This window comes from Giraffa tippelskirchi, chromosome 3 (assembly GCF_054371585.1).
Source record: "Giraffa tippelskirchi isolate mGirTip1 chromosome 3, T2T-mGirTip1v1.2.pri, whole genome shotgun sequence".
Lineage (NCBI taxonomy): Eukaryota > Metazoa > Chordata > Mammalia > Artiodactyla > Giraffidae > Giraffa > Giraffa tippelskirchi.
In genome coordinates, this window is record NC_137277.1 from 173,104,592 (window position 1) to 173,128,088 (window position 23,497).

The 23,497-nt window shown below is 40.4% G+C and overlaps 1 protein-coding gene across 6 annotated transcripts in view; it reads left to right on the plus strand.

Moving 5' to 3' along the window:
• DAW1 (dynein assembly factor with WD repeats 1) overlaps positions 1-23,153 on the plus strand; it is a 38,382-nt gene extending 15,229 nt beyond the window's left edge. For 4 of the 6 annotated variants that reach the window (XM_081584801.1, XM_081584803.1, XM_081584797.1 and 1 more), the window contains 8 exons: positions 2,519-2,618; positions 6,673-6,780; positions 9,078-9,184; positions 10,948-11,050; positions 14,094-14,208; positions 18,436-18,512; positions 20,301-20,463; positions 22,750-23,153. In XM_081584801.1, coding sequence (XP_081440927.1) covers positions 2,519-2,618; positions 6,673-6,780; positions 9,078-9,184; positions 10,948-11,050; positions 14,094-14,208; positions 18,436-18,512; positions 20,301-20,463; positions 22,750-22,784 — 808 coding nt within the window. In that variant the 3' untranslated portion in view covers positions 22,785-23,153. Of the gene's footprint in view, positions 1-2,518; positions 2,619-6,672; positions 6,781-9,077; positions 9,185-10,947; positions 11,051-14,093; positions 14,209-18,435; positions 18,513-20,300; positions 20,464-22,094; positions 22,216-22,749 lie in introns of those variants that run through there. The other 2 variants (XM_081584798.1, XM_081584802.1) reach the window with 2 other exon arrangements.
• Positions 23,154-23,497: the final 344 nt, after the last annotated feature.

Sequence of the window (23,497 nt, forward strand, 5' to 3'; positions counted from 1 at the left end):
ACTGAGACAGTGATTACAGCCATGAAATCAGAAGACGTTTGCTTCTTGGCAGGAAAGTAATGACAAACCTAGACAGTGTATTGAAAAGCAGAGACATTACTCTGCTGACAAAGGTCCATATAGTCAAGGCTATGGTCTTCCCAGTGGTCACGTATGGCTGTGAGAGCCGGACTGTAAAGAAGGCAGAACGCCAAAGAATTGATGCATTTAAACTGTGGTGCTGGAGAAGGCTCCTGAAAGTCCCTTGGATGGCAAGGAGATCAAACCAGTCAATCTAAAGGGAAATCAACCCAGAAAACTCATTGGAAGCATTGATACTGAAGCTGAAGCTCCAGTGTTTTAGTCATCTGATGCAAGCAGCTAACTCACTGGAAAAGACCCTGGTGCTGGAAAAGATTGAGTCCAGAAGGAGAAGAGGTCATCAGAGGATGACATGGCTGAATGGCATCACTGATGCAATGGACATGAACTTGGGTGAACTTTGGGAGATGGTGAGGACAGGGAGGCCTGGCATGCTGCAGTCCATGGAAGTCACAAAGAGTTGAACATGACTGGGCAACTGAAAGACAACAATGCTACTGAAGATGGGGAAAAATGAATACTTTCCTATACTTTTGGACAGTGAGCTTGCCTTGTAAGTGATGGCCCAACTCTGTGAACTTTTGATGACTTGCTATTAGTACAAAAGACAGACAGGGGTCAGGGTAAAGGAAAAGATGCTAGTTTCCTGGCTGAGGGTTTAGCGACCCTCAAGTATTAGCCTGGTTGAACAGGCTAATCTACTCTTACTTGGGTGTTGATCAGTAGCCCTGATCCACAGTAAATGTGTGAAGCTTCTTGCTTGAAAGAGACTGAAGTCTTTACCGTATTTCATCTCCAAATCCTCTTTCTTCTTTAAAGACCTTACAGTTAGAATAATATAGATTTTATTTTCTCAAGGAGACACTTACTGTCTAATTCTCAAAACCTTATCTAGCCATATGTTTAATTGGATTTATATCTTTCCATTTTCCTTCTTTTAAATTTGATGTTACTGTCTTCAGTATATCTAACAGAATTTTTCCATATCCCTACAACCCTTGTTCAGTTCAGTTCAGTTGCTCAGTTGTGTTCGACTCTTTGCGACCCCATGAATCGCAGCACGCCAGGCCTCCCTGTCCATCACCAACTCCCGGAGTTTACCCAAACCCATGTCCATCGAGTTGATGATGCCATCCAACCATCTCATCCTCTGTTGTCCCCTTCTCCTCCTCAATCTTTCCAAGCATCAGGGTCTTTTCAAATGAGTCAGCTCTTAGCATGATGTGGCCAAAGTATTGGAGTTTCAGCTTCAGCATCAGTCCTTCCAATGAACACCCAGGACTGATCTCCTTTAGGATGGACTGGTTGGATCTCCTTGCAGTCCAAGGGACTCTCAAGAGTCTTCTCCAACACCACAGTTCAAAAGCATCAATTCTTCGGCACTCAGCTTTCTTTACAGTCAAACTCTCACATCCATACATGACCACTGGAAAAACCATAGCCTTGACTAGATGGACCTTTGTTGGCAAAGTAATGTCTCTGTTTTTTAATATGCTGTCTAGGTTGGTCATAACTTTCCTTCCAAGGAGTAAGCATCTTTTAATTTCATGGCTGCAATCACCATCTGCAGTGATTTTAGAGCCCAGAAAAATAGTCAGCCACTGTTTCCACTGTTGCCCCATCTATCTGCCATGAAGTGATTGGACTGGATGCCAAAGGTTATGTGTAACCCTTGTTACACATTATTAACTTCCACTTGTTAGTAATTTTCTAAACTAAGTGAAAGTGAAGTCACTCAGTCGTGTCCTACTCTTTGCCACCCCATGGACTGTAATCTACGAGGTTCCTCTTTCCATGGGGTTTTCCAGGCAAGAGTACCAAAGTGGGTTGCCATTTCTTTCTCCAGGGGATCTTCTCGACCCCGGAATTGAACCCAGGTCTCCCGCATTGCATGCAGATGCTTTACTGTCTGAGCCCCAGGGAAGCCACCAGAGAAGTTTATTCTAAACTAAATCCTTTACCATATTCATTAATGAAAAAATGATTGCAATCTTAACACAATTTATACCTTTAATGTAAAATATTTATAATTGAACATATAAAGAGATACTATTCAAAAATTAGAAGATTATTTTGTTTTCCATTGCAACAGATACAGGATTGCTTTTTATTTTAGTTTATTTAAATTTTTTATTTTATATTGGAGTATAGTTGATTTACTGGATAGCTTATTATTTTAAAAGTGAAATAAATTTTTTTGTGAGGGTGGGGTGGTTAGGGGCACGTCCCATCCTCAGGATTCCTGGCAAGGATATCCTCATTTATTTTCATTTATTTATTTTTTAAAATTTAAAATTTATTTTTATTGAAGTATAAAAAGTGAAATAGATTTCTAAATAGATAGAGATCCATGTGTTAATATCTCATCTTAATTCAGTGTATCAAATACTGTGATTGACTTTGTTTTCAAATTCTATATATTTTTTTTAAATCTTAGTGACAAAATTGCCACTGGTTCCTTTGATAAGACTTGTAAACTATGGAGTGTAGAAACTGGAAAGTGTTACCATACCTTTAGGGGTCATACAGCAGAAATAGTGAGTATACTTATTTTATTATATTTTTATGTTGTCATTCCTTTTGCTTTTGCTTTGTTTTACTTTTTAATTTTTTTCAGTAGATTTTGTGTTTTAGAGAAGTTTGAGGTCGACAGAAAAATTGAGTGAAAAGTACAAAAATTTCCCATATATTCCTCCTCCTCTCCTCCAAAGCATGCCCCATTGTAAGCACTCCCGCCAGGGTGGCATGTAAATTGCAAGTGATGAATTTACATTGGTGCTTCACATCATTGTTATTTCTTTTTAGGATTCCATTGCAAAAGTAGTTGTTACACCTTTATAATTAATTTAAAAATCTATCTGTTATTTTAAATTTCCCTATACTTAAATTTAAATTTATGCTTATATTTATTTAAGTACTTATATATTTATACTTATATATTTATTTTTACTTATATTTATATTTAAATTTCTCTATATATGATGGCATTTATATCATTCACAAACTACTCTAGTTTTAATATCTTGCAGATACTATCAAAGACTCATATCCTGCATTGACTAAAAATTATGGGAGAAGTATATCAGTACAATATCCAATCTGATGTCTTTTTCATTGACTTGTTTTTAGAGAATTGACTTGCTGAGAATTGGCGAACTTCTTAAAATAGCTTTTAAAATAACTTTTTTATACCATGTAAAATGTCTAAGCTGATTGTTTCCTGGATAAAATTAGAACTCAGATTTGCATACATAGTTTGATACTCTAAATTGCTCTCACTATTGGGAAGCCCTCATCCTTAACTAATTCTGTGTTAAATGTCTTACAACAATTAGTGAGATCATTTGCACCCTGTGGAACAATTGATAGCTTTTAAAGAGTTTGCTTATTTTAGGAGTAAAATTTATTTATATTCATTCTTCAAATTTATTGTATCTTCATCCAACAAGAGCTATGTTCAAGGTACTTTGCTGGGGATGCTGCAGTGAAAAATTATGCAATCTTTTTACGTATATTAGCTTAGTTGTTCCTCATAACAACCCTAAGGGGTAGCTATTTCTCTATTTTTCAGTTGAGGATCTTGAGGTATACAGAGCTTAAGTAACTCGCACAAGGTCATAAGAAAGACACAATCTTCATTTTCATAGAGTGGCCGTGTTTCCATACACCCTTGGAGTTTTGAAGGTTTTCTTTTTTTATAGTTCCTAGGAAGACATTCATATTTTAGAATCAATGACATCAACCCAATGAATATTTGCCAAGTATTGACTGTGTGAAGCCCTGGTCTATGTGCAGGTGGCCAAATTGTATTTCTTGGCCCCTGGGGATTTTGCAGTTTTCTAGAGGGAGTAAAGGTGTCCATGGATAAGTTCAAAGATGTACTGTAGGTGGGCTAGAAGTTGGTGTGGAGTTCAGTGAGAGCACAGAGGGAACGGCCAAGCCTCCTTGGCCAGGAGAGGTATTCAAGGAAGAGTCTACAGAGAAGTGGCAGGTGCGTTCTGGGCAGAGTGAGCTGCACCAACAAATGCCCAGAGGAGGTGTGTAGCCATGGTACGTGCTTAAGAACTCCAGTGGCTGAGTGTCCAGAGGAGCACTCCCCCAGCTTCACTGCACAGAAAGTGCTTATATGGAGATAACACACACTTGTAAGCATTGCTTGCCCACAGTCAGAGGTGACGGGCAGGGATCCCAGATGTTGCCCAGTTGTCTGGGCTAAAGGTGTCAGTGACTTGGCATATGTGTTGACCCGCAAAGCTAGATCCCAGTCTTTGTGTGATGGAAGTAGGGGAGGCAGGAGAGGCTATACTGCAGACTTATAGAGGGTCTTAAATGCCATGCTAAGGAATTGGGACTTTATCCTGGAAATATTACCATACTGTTGAGAGTTTTCACCTGAGAGGGGGCATGGTTAGTTTCTGCATTTGGGGAAGATGGTTCTTTTGCTATTGTGAAGGAGACATTGCGGGGAGGATAATATGGGAAGTATGAGCCTGTGGGGATCTGGTAACTATGCAAAGAAAGATATCAAAGCCCTGTCGTGAGGAGAATGCCAGAGAAGTTAAGGGGTGGGAGGGGTAGGACTGGATTACCAGGGAGATATGAGGCCTGAAGGAAGAAAGTATTTCAGATGATTTCCTGATTTCAGACTTGAGCAACTGACAACGCCATTGACCAAGTCTGTGCATAAGAGAGAAACAGGTTTCTTCACGTGTCTTGCATGTCTTAGACATGGTGGTAAAATCTCCCTGTGTGATGTTCAAAAAGAGGCATCCATTTGGCAGTTGGCTCTTTGGGGTTGAGCTGAGCAGTGAGGTCTGGGTAAAAGACACAGATGTGTAAGTCACTGGCATCTGGGTGGCAGTAGAAACCACCAAACAATTGAAAGTTCCCAAAGGGAAAGGTAGGCTATGAGGAGAAAGCTGGTGGGATCCTGGGAAGATGGAGAAGAGAAACTCTGAAAAGATACAACAAAAGAGATAAGTAAGAGAAAAAAAGCAGAGCATTATCAAAACGGTCAAGAAGGAAGAAAATATCAAGAACCTCAGGGAGGTTAAGTGAGATGACCAAGACCAACCAAGCGTCTCAACTGGACATTTATCCAGAGTGGTCCAGTAGAACGGAAGAGTGGAAAATGAGTATTGGAAAGTGGGAAGCGAGTATTGGTAGACTATTTTTCCAAGGAATTTGGTTGTAAAGGGAAATAAAGTTAGTTTAAAAAGGGACAGACAGAATCAAGGGAGAATTTGTTTTCATGTGGGAAGAACTCAAGCATGTTTATAGGCTATTGGGAAGTATCTAGTATAGAGTGAAAGGAAAGTTGGTGAGATCATCTCCCCGTGGAGCAAAGGGAATGCAGTGTCTTAAAATGGCAGGGATCTCTCTGAATCTGAGACTGGGGGGAAGGAAAGTGAGGGTCAGGGCAGGAAGTTCCCACCAGACCGGTAAGTTTTTTTCAGGGAAGTGTTAGGAGGCAAAGTTATCTGATGAACAGGAATAAAGATGGGAGTGGAGTCGAGAGTAGGGAATGGTAGAATGTACTGAGTCAGAGGCATGCTGGGCAAAGTAGGGAATGGTACAGAGGGTGCATCTGAGGATGGAAGGCACGAATGAGCAACACTAGTTGTCTGACTTGCTCTTTTCTTAAACTACCTTGGTTGAGTGATGGGGTAGGGCTGGCAAATGAGTGGATAAAATCCCAGGCTGACACAAGTTGTTAGGAGAAGGGTGCAAGTGGAAGATGGGGACTAGGAGTTTCGGGCATGCCGGCAAGAGTGATTCTCTGGGTGTGAGTTGACTGGGGCATGATAGACCAGGAGAAAAGAGAAGGGTTTACATGAGATGGAAGTCATCCTGCAGCGGGCAAGCGGTCTGGGCTTGATAAAGAAGACAAAAAGCAGAAGTATTGGGAAATTGTAACTAGAGGTTGGTGTATCAGGAGTGAATTGCCTAGAGGACGTGACACCAAGGTCATGGTGTAGCCATGGGGGTGATTATAAAAAGGAGTCCGGGATCATGGGTCCAGGGGTGTTGGATGAATGGCCCACAGAAAGGGTACCGGGGATTTGGAACTGAGACTGTGAGCCGATAACCAAAGCGCTAAGTAAGTGAGGGGATGTGATTGACAGGAAGATGGGAGCCAGAGGGACTTCTCTGATGGTCCACTGCTTTTCCACTGAAGGTGGTGTGTGTTTGATCCCTGGTTGGGGAACTAAGATCCCACATGCCCCGAGGCATGGCCAAAAAGTGAAAACAAATAAACAAAAATGGAAGGGAGCCAGACAGCATGAATCTCAAAGGAATGGGCTTTGCTTTTGTTCTTGATTTTCTGTGGTCTGGAAGTGACTAAGGGGAACTGGTGCCCCTCCAAGCCTGAGCTGGGTGACATGGAGAACAGCAGCCTGTGCTCAAGCAGAGAATGCTTCCGGGTCAACCTGCAAATGGATGGCTTCTCATATCTGGTATTCTGCCTACTTATCTGTGCAAAGATTTAGGCTGAATCTGCTAAGGGAGTTTCAGCTTCAAGCTTCTCTATAATAGGATTAACGATCTGAAACTATCTTTCTAAAATCTCTCCCATTTCATGTAATTCAGGTATGTTTATCATTTAATCCTCAAAGCACATTGGTGGCTACTGGAAGCATGGACACGACAGCCAAGCTCTGGGACATTCAGAGTGGAGAGGAAGTGTTCACCTTAACAGTATGTCGCTAATGTTAATAACTTTAAGAGCTTTGCATTTTCATTAGCTACTCCTTTGGATAAGCGTTTTGCCTGAGTTTTTTTTTTTTATTTATACTTTTATTACAAAATAAACTCTAAGTTAGAAGATGTTTTTGAGCAATTGGTTTTCAGACTGCAGTAAAACAGTGTTTCAGTTGGTTTGCTGGCAATTCCCAAAGACTTAAATGGACACATTGGGCTTTTGGGCTTTTTAAAAGCCCATAAAAAAGCCGGATGGGCTTTTTATTTCAAGTAGCTTCAGTCTAAAAAAGGTAGTGTCTATTGCTTAAAACCTATGGTCATCTACCTGGCTAGAAGCAAAGGACGTGGAGGCTGGCACCTTTTGGAAGAGGCAGAACTGGAGGAACCTGCCAGAAGATTTCTTAAAAGGATGACTGTTAACTCCCTTCTTCTCTAATCTCCAGTCCCAGAAGCTTCCTGTATCACGAAGTCTGAAGTATAATGGGCAAGTGGCAGGAGGTGACAAGGTCAAAGGGCACTGCTATCCAAAGAGTGGATGCTGATGTTGTATCTTGGTGGGGGTCCTGTGTGTCTCCACCACACGTCCATTCAGCACCATCCTTGACTGCTACCCTCCACTTCTTTCCTCCCTACCCAGACAAAAAAGGGTGATTCCCAGTGGCAATAGGTGGGAAGAGTTGAATGGGAAATCACGTTATCCTATTCTTTTGAATTATAAATGGATTTAAAAAATAGAACCCATTTTATAGGTGAGCTTTTTCTAAGAAAGTTTAGACTAGAAAAAGGACTAGAAAAAGAGAGGAAAAGCAGTGCTTTTAACTAACAGCAAGAGCTTTTCTTTATTAAATGAGTGTCTTGTTCTATTTACATAAGCATACTTTTTCACATCTTCACCTTCATCAGTTTTGTGCATTGGGCTTCTTCACCACCTCTTCTTTCAGACAAATGCCTAAGAGCATTGGAAGGCATATGTCCTACTCTGCACACTGTCTGACACCAGGGAATACATTTATGTGCTCAGAATTTTAGTGTTCAGCCTCATTTAATATTTGTCATTTGGAATCAACTAGAAATTTAATTTGTAAATGAACTTTTTTATTATGAAAAAAGTAATTAAGTGAATTTACTGAAATTGTTAGGCAAAATGAGGGCTACATCCAAGTAGGATCTACAGCAGAGGGGGGCCCATTCTTCCCACTGTCTCATACAGTTTGCTTTATCCACCCTAGAGGACATCCAGATGAAAGTCAGGCCAAAGGCTAGATATTTGTTAATCTATTTCATGTTAATTCACTATAAGAATTTTAGTTTTTAAAACATTAGCTTTATTTCACAAGCTTTTTGTCTTTTGCCCATCACCTATTATTAGCTCATAAAGCATACAGGGCGCTTTCCTGGTGGCTCAGATGGTAAAGAGTCTCCCTGCAATGCAAGAGATCTGGGTTCAATCTCTTCGTGGGGAAGATCCCCTGGAAAAGGGAAGTGCAACCCACTCCAGTATTCTTGCCTGGAAAATTTCATGCGCAGAGGAGCCTGGAGGAATACAGTCCATGGGGTTGCAAACAGTTGGAGATGACTGAGTAAGACTTGAAAAAAAAATTAGCCCATAAAGCATAGAGAACTTTTTAGCATTTCCACAACAGTATGAATGAAGTCCTTTGAAACACATATCCATTTCTTTTTCTTTTTTTTTATAAAACAACTTCAGTTCAGTTCAGTTCATTCGCTCAGTCATGTCCAGCTCTTTGTGACCCGATGGACTGCAGCACACCAGGCTTCCCTGTCCATCATCAACTCCTGGAATTTACTCAAACTCAAGTCCATTGAGTCGGTGATGCCATCCAACCATCTCATCCTCTGTCATCCCCTTCTCCTCCCGCCTTCAATCTTTCCTAGCATCAGGGTCTTTTCAAGTGAGTCAGCTGTTCGCATCAGGTGGCCAAAGTATTGGAGTTTCAGCTTCAGCTTCAGTCCTTCCAGTGAATATTCAGGACTAATTTCCTTTCAGATGGACTGGTTGGATCTCCTCAATTTTTAGTAAATTTACAGAATTGCACAACCATCACCCAAGATACTAGTTTTCGACCATTTCCATTACTCCCACCCTCCACCCCCCAAAAAACCCTTGTGCCCTTGGTTTAGTCTTTTTCTATTCCCACCCGGCAACTGCTAATCTCTCTTCTCCCTATAGAGCTTTGCCTTTATGTAGCACTTTCTTTTGGACTGTTATGTGATACATGGGTAGAAATTGTTTCATTTACAGGTATGCATGTGGATATCTGCTCTTCTCCTAGGGACACTCAGCTGAAATCATCTCCTTGTCATTTAACACGTCAGGAAACAGGATCATCACGGGCTCTTTTGATCACACAGTTACAGTGTGGGATGCTGATACTGGAAGGTATCCTTGATTTTTAAGAATTTTTTTAAACCTGAATCAGAAGATTAAGAAAGTACTTGCTATTGATCAGCTCAATATTAAACTTATTAACCGTGCCTTGGATTTCATAGGAATAGGACACATTGGAAGCAAATCAGTTCATTCTCTAATGATATTTCTTTTTTATTTTAATTTATTTTTAATTGGAGGATAATTGTTTTACAATATTGTGTTGGCTTCTGCCTTACAACAACATGAATCAGCCATTAAGGCTTCCCTGGTGTCTCAGATGGTAAAGAATTTGCTGGCGGTGCAGGAGACCTGGGTTCTCTCCCCGGGTCGGCAAGATCCCCTGGAGAAGGGAATGGCAACCCACTCCAGTATTCTTGCCTGGAGAATTCCATGGACAGAGGAGCCTGGCGGGCTAAAATCCATGGGGTCGCAAAGAGTTGGACCTGATAGAGCAACTAACACTTTCACTTTCATACATGTATCTCCTCCCCCTTGAGACTCCCTCCCAACCCCCAGCCCATCCCACTCCTCTAGGTCATCGCAGAGGACTTAATTGAGCCCCCTGTGTTAATAAAGCAACTTCCCACTGGCTATCTATTTTGCATATGGTAATGTATAAGTTTCAATGCTACTCTCTCGATTTGTCCCACTCTCTCCTTCCTCCTGCTGTGTCCAAAATCTTTTCATCGTGTCTGCGTCTCTATTCCTGCCCTTCAAATAGGCTCATCAGTACCATTTGCTAGATTCCACATATATGTGTTAATATATAAAATTTGTTTTTCTTTTTCTGACTTACTTGGTATATATGCTTCCCCAGAATTCTCAGCAAATAATGGCAAACAGCAACATAAAGGAGAATGTTAGCAATAGCCTGGTTATGTAACTATTATTTATTCCATGTACAGTGTAATCAAATTTCAATGGTTTGTCTTTAGGGTCGGCGTGGATATCATGAATAAATAAAATCACGGCTAATGATCCAAATTTAATTTAGTACAAGAGCTTCAATTTTCTTCCTAATTATTTTTGGTTCTAGTTGCTAAGAAGTTAACTAAATTAGCTTATTTGTGTTGTAAAACTCCACTCTTGGATTCATCTGCATTTTGATAGTGGTGGGGGGGGTCAGTTTTCAGGGATCCCAATTAAGATGGATGCATTGAGAAGGAAGGGTTCTTAGACGACTGATGGATAGTTTCTGAACTACAGAGGGGTCCACCCATCTGGTGTAAAACTAGTTCCAGGATTTCAGATTACCTTTATTATTCTTTACCCATGCTTTTCTGAAGCATTATCTTAAGTAATGTTGTTATCTTGGGTTGTTTAAATTTTAATTATGTGTGTATGTGAGTCGCTCAGTCGTGTACGACTCCTTGCGACCCCATGGACTGTAGCCCACCAGGCTCTTCTGTCCATGGGGATTCTCCAGGCAAGAACATTGGAGTGGATTGCCATGCCCTTCTCCAGAGGATCGTCCCAAACCAGGGACTGAACCCAGGTCTCCTACATTGTGGGCAGATTCTTTACTGTTTGAGTTACCCAGGAAGCCTACTTGAGTTACCTGGGAAGCCTACTTAAGCCTAAAATTTTAAGTATATTTTTGTTGAGATGAAATTGAGAGCCTAGTTCACTCTTTTTGAGCCACAGTTAAGCCATCACAGATATTTTGTAAAAACTGAAATTCACCTTGTACACTGATGGTTTGACATCATTCTTTGTGGACACATCCTGAATGAATGCATCTTTCACCAGTCTGAACTGTTTCCGTTTTGTAGGAAGGTGTATACCTTAATCGGACATTGTGCTGAGATCAGCAGCGCCTTGTTCAGCTGGGATTGCTCTCTGATATTAACTGGCTCTATGGACAAAACCTGCAAGGTAAGCTCGAGAAATACCTTTGCTTTATAACTCTTGTGTCTGTGCTTTGTACTGTGTCAAGTACTCATTGCAGCATTAACACATTTGAAAGGTGCTAGAAAATTAAGATATTAATTTATCCAAAAATTGGTAATTTTTAAGTTTCAAGTTGCTGATCCTCCAAGTTTGAAGGATTTATGATGTAAAATAGCTTTGATGGTTCAAATGTATTAAAAGACCTTTTTTACTGGAGTATATTTGCTTTATAGTGTTGTGTTAGTTTCTGCTATACAGCCAAGTAAATCACCGACACATAGAAGTATATCCCCTCTTTTTTTTGGATTTCCTTCCCATTTAGGTCACCACAGAGCACTGAGTAGAGTTCCCTGTGCTAAAAGATCCTATGTTTTGAAGGCACATTATCTTTGTTTAATGTCTCTCTATTCATTCATTAAACTTCCATTAGTGTAAACGTCAAAACGTCTCAACATGATGTCTCCCTGCCTTTATGTTTCTGTTGCTACGAGCTTATGTTTTAGAATTACTATTAGATACACAGATTGTCTATTAAATGTACTATAATCTGAGTGTGCTTTTCATTTCCTAGCATATTGTAGTTTTAGATCAAGCTCTTTATCACTTGATGACCTTTGTATGAAAAGAGGTTGCTTCTACTCCGTCAGTGAAGCATGCACTTTGAGATTTTTTTTTTCGTAAAATAGTGACACATTTGTATTCTAAAGTCTGTCTTTGATCTTCTCTGTGTCAAAAGCATGCCTTGTTAGATGGCTGGCTGCAGTCTCTGGTTGTGAATCAAAGATAATGAACGAAGAGCGAAAATTATACACATGATTTTGGTACAGTTTATTTAATCAGCTGTTCAGTTCAGTTCAGTCGCTCAGTTGTGTCCGACTCTTTGCGACCCCATGAATCGCAGCACGTCAGGCCTCCCTGTCTATCACCAACTCTCGGTGTTTACCCAAACCCATGTCCATCGAATTAGTGATGCCATCCAACCATCTCATCCTCTGTCATCCCCTTCTCCTCCTGCCCCCAGTCCTTCCCAGCATTAGGGTCTTTTCCAATGAGTCAATTCTTTGCGTGAAGTGGCCAAAGTATTGGAGTTTCAGCTTCAACATCAGTCCTTCCAATGAACACCCAGGACTGATCTCCTTTAGGATGGACTGGTTGGATCTCCTTGCAGTCCAAGGGACTCTCAAGAGTCTTCTCCAAAACCACAGTTCAAAAGCATCAATTCTGCAGCGCTCAGCTTCTTCATTGTCCAACTCTCACATCCATACATGACCACTGGAAAAACCATAGCCTTGACTAGATGGACCTTTGTTGGCAGAGTAATGTCTCTGCTTTTAAATATGCTATCTAGGTTGATCACAACCTTCCTTCCAAGGAGTAAGTGTCTTTTAATTTCATGGCTGCAATCACTATCAGCAGTGATTTTGGAGCCCAAAAAAATAAAGTCTGACATTGTTTCCACTGTTTCCCCATCTATTTTTTGCCATGAAGTGATGGGACCAGATGCCATCATCTTAGTTTTCTGAACGCTGAGCTTTAAGCCAACTTTTTGACTCTCCTCTTTCACTTTCATCAAGAGGCTCTTTAGTTCTTCTTTGCTTTCTGCCATAAGGGTGGTGTTATCTGCATATCTGAGGTTATTGATATTTCTCCCGGAAATCTTGATTCCAGCTTGTGCTTCTTCCAGCCCAGCGTTTCTCATGATGTACTCTGCATATAAGTTAAATAAGCAGGGTGACAATATACAGCCTTGACATACTCCTTCTCCTATTTGGAACCAGTCTGTTGTTCCATGTCCAGTTCTAACTGTTGCTTCCTGACCTGCCTACAGGTTTCTCAAGAGACAGATCAGATGGTCTGGTATGCCCATCTCTTTCAGAATTTTCCACAGTTTATTGTGATCCACACAGTCAAAGGCTTTGGCATAGTCAATAAAGCAGAAATAGATGTTTTTGTGGAACTCTCTTGCTTTTTCAATGATCCAGCGAATGTTGGCAATTTGATCTCTGGTTCCTCTGCCTTTTCTAAAACCAGCTTGAACATCTGGAAGTTCACGGTTCATGTATTGCCGAAGCCTGACTTGGAGAATTTTGAGCATTACTTTACTAGCGTGTGAGATGAGTGCAATTGTGCGGTAGTTTGAGCATTCTTTGGCATTGCCTTTCTTTGGGATTGGAATGAAAACTGATCTTTTCCAGTCCTGTGGCCACTTCTGAGTTTTCCAGATTTACTGGCATATCGAGTGCAGCACTTTCACAGCATCATCTTTCAGGATTTGAAATAGCTCCACTGGAATTCCATCACTTCCACTAGCTTTGTTTGTAGTGATGCTTTCTAAGGCCCACTTGACTTCACATTCCAAGATGTCTGGCTCTAGGTGAGTGTGAATGATCACACCATCATGATTATCTAGGTCATGAAGATCTTTTTTGTACAGTTCTTCTGTGTATTCTTGCCACCTCTTCTTAATATCTTCTGCTTCTGTTAGGTCCATACCATTTCTGTCCTTTATCCATCCCATCTTTGCATGAAATGTTCCCTTGGTATCTCTAATTTTCTTGAAGAGATCTCTAGTCTTTCCCAATCTGTTGTTTTCCTCTATTTCTTTGCATTGGTCGCTGAGGAAGGCTTGCTTATCTCTCCTTGCTATTCTTTGGAACTCTGCATTCAGATGGGAATATCTTTCCTTTTCTTCTTTGTTTTTTGCTTCTCTTCTTTTCCCAGCTATTTGTAAGGCCTCCTCAGACAGCCATTTTGCTTTTTTGCATTTCTTTTCCATGCGGATGGTCTTGATTCCTGTTTCCTGTACAATGTCACGAACCTCCGTCCATAGTTCATCATGCACTCTGTCTATCAGATCGAGTCCCTTAAATCTATTTGTCACTTCCACTGTATAATCATAAGGGATTTGATTTAGATCATACCTGAATGGTCTAGTGGTTTTCCCTACTTACATGTCATAAAGACTACTGGCCATCTTTGCCTGTTAGAGAGGAAGTCATAGTCTTCATCATTTTTTTTTTAATTGTAGTTATGGGATGCTGTAAATGGAAAATGTGTGGCAACATTAACAGGCCATGATGATGAAATACTAGAAAGCTGTTTTGATTACACCGGAAAGCTTATTGCAACTGCTTCAGCCGATGGTAGGTAATCTGCTTGTACATTTAATTTATGGAGGGATTTATGTTTTGTTTAATAAACATATGTGAGTCTGCATTATAAGTCATCTCCCTGATGACCAGCTCTGATAGAAATGACATGTGCCTCATCTCTATATGTCCATGCATGTCACTACACTGTGTCTGTATCATATTCTTGATATCGCATGCAATGCTGTAGAAGGTTTGTGTCACCTCCTTGACAACCACATATGATGTTAAACTGTATCTCTATCATCTCCTTGATAACTATATATATTTGTATATCTTGGGTCATCTCCCTGATGACCGTGCATTATGCTACATTATGTTGTTCTCATCAGCTTGACCATTATCAATGGTGACATAATAAATCTGCATTTTCTCCTTTATGATCACACGTGCTGCTCTACCAGGTCTAGCAAATCTTCATGATGAACATATATAATGCTGTGCTACCCCTCATCTTCTTGAGTACCACTTATGAGTCTATGCTATGTCTATGTCATCTTACTGATAACCACAGTCAGATGCTACACAGTCTAATCATCTTGACAACATGTATATTTTTATTCTTTGTCTGCATCATTTTCTTGACAATAATAAATAAAGTTATGCTATATATACATCATTTAAAAATAATTATGTATGTTGTTATTGTTGGGCCTTCCCTGGTGTCTCAGTGGTAAAGAACCCATCTGCCAATGCAGGAGATGTGGGTTTGATCCCTGGACCAGGAAGATCCTCTAGAGAAGGAAATGGCAACCTACTCCAGTAGGAAATCCCATGGACAGAGGAGCCAGGTGTGCTATAGTCCAGGGGGTCCCAAAAGTGTTGGACAATAACCAAGTTATGTATAGCTCTGTCCTTTAAAAATGATTATGTATGCCACTATGCTGCTGGTTATCTCACTGATGACACTAGATAGTGCCATAAGATGTTTGTGTTGTCACTTTGACAACCATATACGATGCAGTTCTATGTGTGCAAAGTCTGCTTAGCAAGCACATGTGATGCTATATTATCTCTTTGATAACTATGTGTGATCTTTAAAGTGAGACTTTTCTCTTTGATAATTCCACATGATGAATGTCTGTGTGCATGTACTCTCCTCAAAAGCTCAGTGTGATGCTTTACCTTGTTTTATCATTTCCTTCACAATCATGTGGAGTGCTGCCCTATTTTGCATCATCTCCTGGACAGTTGTGTGTGATGACCCAGTTTGCTTCATATCCATGAAGGCCATGTATGGTGCTGCAACATATCTATGTCATCTATTGATAACCACTTATGTTGCTACGCTGTATATGTGTTATCTCCCTACAGTCCACAGATGACTATACACCATGTCTCCATTATCTGCTTGATGGCTTGTGTGATGCTACCCTATGTCTTTTCATCATCTTGAGAAACACAAATCATGCTGTACTAAAGCTGTGTCATCTCTTCGGTAACTACACACGCAATCCACACCGTGTCTGCATCAACATTCTGACTGCAATGCATGACCCTACATTACACTTGAATCATCTTATTGATGGTCATGGATCATGCTATGCTATGTCTATCTCATCTCCTTGATTCTAAACTGTATCCATGTGACCTTCTTATCAGTAATCCGTGACACTATGCTGTGTCTAGGTCATTTCCCTGATGAACAGGTGTGATGCTACACTCTATCTGCATCATCCTTCTGATCACATTGGATCCTAAACTATGTCTGCGCCATCTCCCTCATGGTACCATCATGCTTGATGCCATCCTATGTCTACATCCTCTCTGTGATAACCACAGGTGATCTGAATCTGTCACCCGCTGTGAGTGCGTGTCCTGCTACTCTATGACTATGTCATTGCCCTGACAATGTGAGCAAGCTTTCACTCTAAGTCACCTCTCTGATAATCATGTATGATGCTACACATATGTTTAATTCCCTTACTGACCACATGTGACTACACTATGCTTGTATAAGTTCCTTAATAGCTTTTTAAGAAATTCTGGCAAAAAATCGAATGCTGTTTCTAGGCTGTTTCTGTTCGCTTCTTTGCCTATATTTGCTCCTTGTGACTAGCATACTTTTAAGTAGCTACTTTGCGTTATAATCAGTTGTAGAATTTTGCCTGTGATTCATTTTAATTATAGTCTTTATTACTGTCTCACTTTTCAAAATTATATTTGCAAGCTGTTCTCTTACTCATTAGGACTTTTCAAAGGTGATCCTTTGATCATACACCCATGTCTTTTTTGTATCCTGGAATATTAACACCCTGAATCTGGGGAATTTTATTTTTTAAACTAACTACTTATTTTCTCATCTTCTTGCAGATCTTGGCTTTTAAAAATCATCCCTTAAAAATAATGAATCTGCCCTTTTCATTTTAAATCTCATTCTCATTTTTACAAAAGAATCTGTTTATTAAATGTATATGGAGTGCCTACTTTGTGCCAGGAATTCTTTAGTAACACAGGATATATCGATGGAAAAAAAAGACGGGCATCTCTTCCCTCCTTGAGCTATGTTTCGAACGGGGAGACCACAAACAATACCATGCATGCGTCTTATATAGAATATTAGATTATATAGAATGTCAGGAGTTGTCAGGAGTTGTCAGTGGTGCAGGGGAAGAAACAAGCAAGGACAGTGATCAGGATGCTGAGCGATGGAGGTGAATAAAATATAAGTTCAGTTCTTTTAGTTTTGTCCTTTCTATCATCTGCTGTTTCCCGTAGCAGTGATTCTATTCTTGCCTTTCTTCAATAGCATCTCACTTTCAAAAAACATCTTTCTCTTTTGGTTTGTGTTGTAAACCTCTTTTCATTCTGTCCCTCCTAAGAAGTCTTGATTTTTAGAGCCATTTTTTATTTATCTTTGGTCTTTGTTCCTCATTCCCATCTTAAAATTTGATCTCATTCAACAGAGTTAGTTGCCTGTGCAGCTACAATCAGTTTCTTTATATTTATTGCCTCTTTCACCTTCACTGGCGTTACTCTCAAGGCTGAATTTTTTTGATGTCTTATTCATATTTCTATCTTATAAAAATTGCAATCTCAGGCTATATTATTTTTGTGTTTTCTGAAGCTTAAAAATACTTTTGAAAAATTTGATGTATTAGTCTATACTGCATATTTTTGTCTTATTCACAAACTCTTAAAACAAGTGGATCACTTTCCTTTAAAGCTTTTGAAATATCCAATGAAGTAGCAATATTATATTTTAATCATATTAATTCTACTATAGCAATTTTTGTCTACTTCCTCCTGAAGTTGTCAGAGAGGAAAGTTAAAAATTAAGATATTTTGCTTCTCTATAAATGGAAATTAAGTAACCAAAATTCCCTATCTTTGTGAATTTTACCTTGATGCTATACTTTGTGTTGAGGCAGCATCCTTCACCTGGCCAGATAAATTTTAATTTTTTTATGACAACAATTTCATTACTTCTGTTTTTCTCCTTCTATGCTTATGTAACAACTCTATTCCTTAATTCTAAGGAAATGTTATATAACTTCCTCTATCCATCCATCCATCCATCCATTCATCCATTTGTCTATCCATCCTTCATCCATCGACCCATCCATCCATCCATCTATCCATCCATCCTTCCTTCCATCCATCTACACATCCATCCATCCATCTACCCACCCACCCATCCATCCATCCATCCTACATCTATTTATTGAGTGTTTAATACGAGTTTGGCATTTCTAGGCACGTATATACAGCAGAGAACAAATCATTCTATTTGCCTTTTCTGTTGAAAAGGTTTTCCTAGCACCTATTCTTCATTCTTTGTAAGTAGTGGCTGCTGATCCCTCTCAGAAGGCCTTTTGTGTCTTCTGTAACCTTAGACTCATATTTGGTGTATGATATTAGTCTTGCTATTTATTTCTGTAGGTAATCAGAATCATCAAAACTTGTTGTGTGTCCCCATTTTTTCTCTTTAAAATTTGATTCTTTTTGAATTTCTGTCACTGCACCTCCATCTGTCTTGGAACCTAGTGTCTCTTCTAATAAGCTGGGCCCTGAGAGATGCTTCTTTCCCCCGTTCTTCTCCTGTAGTGGGATCAGCTTCAATTTATAGTATTAAGTGTCTGGCTCTCACCACAGGCAAGAAGACAAACTTAGCACAGAGCTTACATGTCAGAGGGATAGATATTTAGATAACTCAAGGCATGTGGTTCAAAGTCCTGCATTTCTGATGAATTTATGTATATCTCCACTCCTCTCAAAAAGGAACAGCAAGAATTTTCAGTGCGGCCACAAGAAAATGTATTACCAAATTGGAAGGCCATGAAGGAGAAATTTCAAAGGTGAGTTGCTTTTCTCATTTGGAGCAATTTGTTTATTTTCAAAAATAAGCATTAGGCTTAGTACAAATCAGTCTATTGTCACCGATAGTACCAAGGTTTTGTCCAGTTATCTCATATTTTGTAGAAATCAGTTACCTGAAGAGTTTATTTTCAAATGTGTCCTCAAACTCAGTGTAATAAAATGATTTCTAAAACTTTTTACAAAGTATAAAAGAGAATTCTCCTCAGCCATGAAAAAAGTTTCAATTAGCAAAGCATACTTATTAAAGCTATTAAGAAGCTAGTAAAGTGCTTTTCCTGGTTCTAGTAAACACACCCCTTTAAATTATGCAAAAGAACAGGCTGCACAGCAAATGTCAAGTGTCCTGTAGATCACATGCCATTGAGGAAGTATTTCTTAGAAATATTTACCACTTAAAAAAGTTAAAAATGACCTATCTTGAAATAGAATTTCATATGAACTCCTCTCAAAAGCTTATCCATGCAGTACAGCCATCCTGTCAGTGATCTGAGGTTTAGAGATGTCCTCAGAAAATTGGAGAGAAGGCTGGGACTGGTGACTCTCACCCCCAGCTCAACCCAATTCCTTGGTCTCATGCCTAAGATGAGATTTTTCATTCTTTTTAATGTATTAGCTCGATGGATTCAGGTCTCTGCAGGCTCCCCTGCTATTGGTGGCCCTTGCCCTCCTGCCCATCAGGGTTGGTCTCTTAGACACTGCAGAGCACATCCTCTGCATTAGGCTGGGAGGCCCGGGTGATTGGTAGTAAGAGAGATGAGGGATGTGGCCGTGGGAAACAGGCCATGGAGACAGACTGAGCTATGTTGCTGAGTGTCTGGCGTGGAGCACTCAATAAACGCACATGTTTTTGTGTGTGTATGAGTAGAAAGAGTTCTCAGACTCTACATTATTGCATTTTATGCTTGTTAACTGATATATTATCTATTGAATTGCCATCCAGTAATGGCGTTTCTCTGGGGTGCCAAGCTAAGGCATTCTTTCATTCATTTTGAGAGCTCCCACTATGCTAGGCATCATGCTGGGCCCTGGTGACCCTGTGATGAAAAAACCCATAACCTTGGGGCTTGCCCTCATCAAACCTACAGTCACAGAGGAAGTGACCCACATCACCATCTTCTGATGATTTAGAAAAGGTTATAAACACGACATCCAGAGGAACTGAGGACTGACAGTTTTCTTTGCTGCTCACATACCATGTGACAATGCCTGGCCCACTGGGGCTCTCAAGCGCCCATGGATGGAAAGTGCTGCACTTTAAGTAGCAACACAGAAAGTCCTCTCCTGTGGGCCCTGACATTCTGTGCCACAGACTGAAGGACCATCTCTATGTTCGTGATGACAGAAAGTTGGTCTGTAGAGGTGACACCGAGATTTGGGTATGAAGATGCCTGACTTGCATTCTCATCCACACCAGGGCTCTGCCTCTCGGTTTGAGTGGAGAGACTGGTGTCAACAGCCTTTCCTCCTGAAACGAAAAGAAGCTGGGTGGGGAACCCTCAAAGTATAAGGGAGCTGTGGTCTTTATCCTTAGACTTGTATGTGAGAGGTAGGCAATCAGACATCATTGTCTAGATTTTAATTTTCACGTATCAGTCTCTGCAGTCTTTTTCCCCCACTGAAGGAACTATTCTAGGTAAGAATAAGTACCAGGCTGGGAAGGTGAACAGGTAACTTAGTGATGTCCGCTTTTTACTGATGAAAAATATACTGGGAATCAAATTACACCAACCTGTGATCGCTTCCCCCCCACCCTTGCTTGCCTGTAGATTTCTTTCAACCCCCAAGGCAACCGTCTTCTCACTGGCAGCTCTGACAAAACAGCTAGAATCTGGGATGCTCAGACTGGTCAGTGCCTCCAGGTTCTTGAGGGACACACGGATGAGATCTTCTCCTGTGCTTTCAACTATAAAGGCGACATAATCATTACAGGTAGGGGAGACATAGACCTCATCAACTCAGCTTTCCTTTCAAATTGGTTATTAGAGTTTCTGAGCTGAATACCAAAAGGAGCCCACTCCTATCCCCACCCTTCTTCCAGGGTCCCTAGCTCACCTGGGTGTCTTTTATGCCCATTATTTAGTTTTAGCTGCTTTGCAGGACCACAGGAGTGGGCTCTGCCGCTGACTGTAAGGCCTTGTGAATCCTGAATTTCAATTGCCCCAGACAGGGTAAGAATTTAGCAGTCTGCCTTACTGTTGACCTCATAGCCCCAGGCATCATCCATCAAGTGGTTAATATTCAGATGATGGCAGTAAGTGTTAGTAACTAAAACAAGTCAGGACCTGAGTTCTCCAGAGTGGGATTTACAGCCCATTAGAGATTTATTCTTTGAGCAAAACTGTTTTCTCCTTGGATGTCCCCTTGTAACACATTAATATATGGGGAAAAGAGCACATACTGAACATTTTTTCAACCATTAACAATTTATTGTGAGTGAATTATATCAGCAATATTTCATAAGAGTTGGATTGAGAACAGGTTAATTGAGATTTTAGAAAAGGGAGAAAATGCCAAGAATATGGCATAACGTGAGTAGGTGCCTCTGGAGGAAACCCTGGCAAGGAGCAGGGTGCTAAATGATAGTGTGGGGTGGGGATACCCACAGGGGAATGAATCTGCTTAACTCTCAATGATTCCCATTGTGTTGAGAAAATTTTTAAATTGCTTAACTGGTCTAAGGAGTTAAATGGCACATATGCAAACTTGGCTTCATATGTTGGCTGATTTTATTTATTTTAATCAGACAACTTCTAAGGTGCTGAGAATAATCTCTGCCTTTGCCCTAAAATTCCAGTCCTTTCTACCTAATTATGGATGCTTTCTAAAATTACAGATTACTTTCTTTGGGCCTATGGTTTGCAAGTGTTACTATAACGTAGGTATTCCTAAGACAACACCATAGTAAATAGCAGTAAATCCTTTCTCTTGATGATGAAGGATGTGAGTGGTTGTGACAGAGAACACTGAAGTTGGGGCTGGTTTGTCAGAGCACCAACGTTTCCTAGTCCACCCTGTTTGTGTTCAGCTGGGCCAGCCCTGCAGTACCTCTTTGCTCATTCACAGAAAGCCCTGGAGAATTTAGGGAAGGAATATTAGTTGTTTGTGCCTTGTTTTACTGCTGGCCTTCAAATGCCTGAGCTCTTTTAAGATATTATTAGTTTATTTAGTATTTCCCAAAGCAAACTCCCAGAGATAGTGAAGGACAAGGAAGCCTGGCATGCTGTAGTCAATGGGGTTGCAAAGAGTCAGACATGACTTAGTGACTGAAAAATACCAAAAATAAGTAAATAAATAAAAGCACCAATATGCTAAATCAGTCCACTCGATGACAGCGCTTATGAGAATGGGAAGTGACATGTCTTCCTTGCCATCAGCAGAGCACTTTGTTTGAATATGAATCTGCCCTGTTTTCCTGGTGGACCCTGGTGTGGTTAACTGCCTGCATTTTCAGCGGAGTGCCTGAGGGTTTAGAATCACAAAACGGAAGCAGCCTGTCCAGAGCGGTCAGGACACTTTCAAAAAGATGAGATACCTTTGGATACAATGTCCAGTTTTCACAGGCTTTTGCGGCCCCCCACGCTGCTTGTACGGATGATACATACCTGGCACCTGGGGTGGAAAAAACCAGCAGAGCCCAACAGTGCTTCATACTGGGGCTGCCATTCCCAGGGCCCGATGTGGATGGGGTCCCTGGGGAAGGAGTGTATCAAGGCTGCTTTGGAAGAGTGTCTATCGCTGTCGCGGGGAGGGCAGGAGTTTCACATTTTGACTGGTGAGGAGAAAAACTCACTGTAATTTTGAAACATTCCAAAGTGGAATGTGCTGCTTCCTCATAAACTAATCACTCAAACCTGGAGATGTTCAAAGTCATCATATTTTCCACTTGGTGGCGATGCGTGAAGCGGGACGGGGATAAGCAGAGGGGTGGGTGATGTTGACTCTCAGGTCCTCTCTAATCCTAAAATGCGGTGAATCTTGCAGAGGGGAGTAGAATGTGAGCTTGCCCAATTTATAACCAATGGGCAAGACAAACAAAAAGATCCCCTCTCCCCAAACACCTGAACTGCTAATGGCCTCTGCAGCTGGACCCCCAGGAGCCAGCACACTGAACACACTGATCATCCACAACGACCCAGAAAATGTCAACCTGTAAACACAGAGAGAGTTAAATGAGTAAAACAAGGAAGAATAACCTTGTGAAATTTGCTTTATTAGGCAGCAAGGATAATACCTGTAGGATATGGCGGTGATTGAAGAGAGTCAGTCAACGAAGAAACTTGCCAGCCATGGTGATCAAAAGCTGGAGCGTCACAGACAGCCAGCAAGCTATTTTGATATTTCAAATGTTTTCTCTTTGTCCACAAGTCAACCATTTGTATACTGTCCTTAGTTTCACGGGTGTGACCATTAAAGTTGATGAAGTTATATCATTCCTTGATGTCTGATGGAGATGACAGGAGTGAGCATACTACTTGGCAAATTGGTTATTTCAATTTTCTTTTATTTCTTGATAGCGTCACCATACTGACAAATGAAACCAGAATGATTTAACAATGTGTCTCCTACATTCTACTTTCCAGGCTATTATAATTTCTGTTGAATAAAGTTTCTGGAGAAAATTTCTGTGAATTTGCATGTCTGTATGACATATGCTTTCTTTCTTATGATGAAAACTTTAATGATGTACTCTTTCAGCAGCTTTCAAATATGCAATACAGATTTATTAACTATAGGAACCATGATGTACATGACACCCCCACAACTTACTTATTTTATAACTGGAATTTTTGTACCTTTTGATCCCCTTCACCCACTTTTGCCTCAGTTCTCTGTATAAGTTCAGTGTTTTTTGTTTTAAATTCCACATATAAGTAGGATCACATGACATTTATCTTTCTCTGTCAGACTTATTTCATTTTAGTCTTATGCCTTCAAGGTTCATCTGTGTTGTGGCAAATGACAT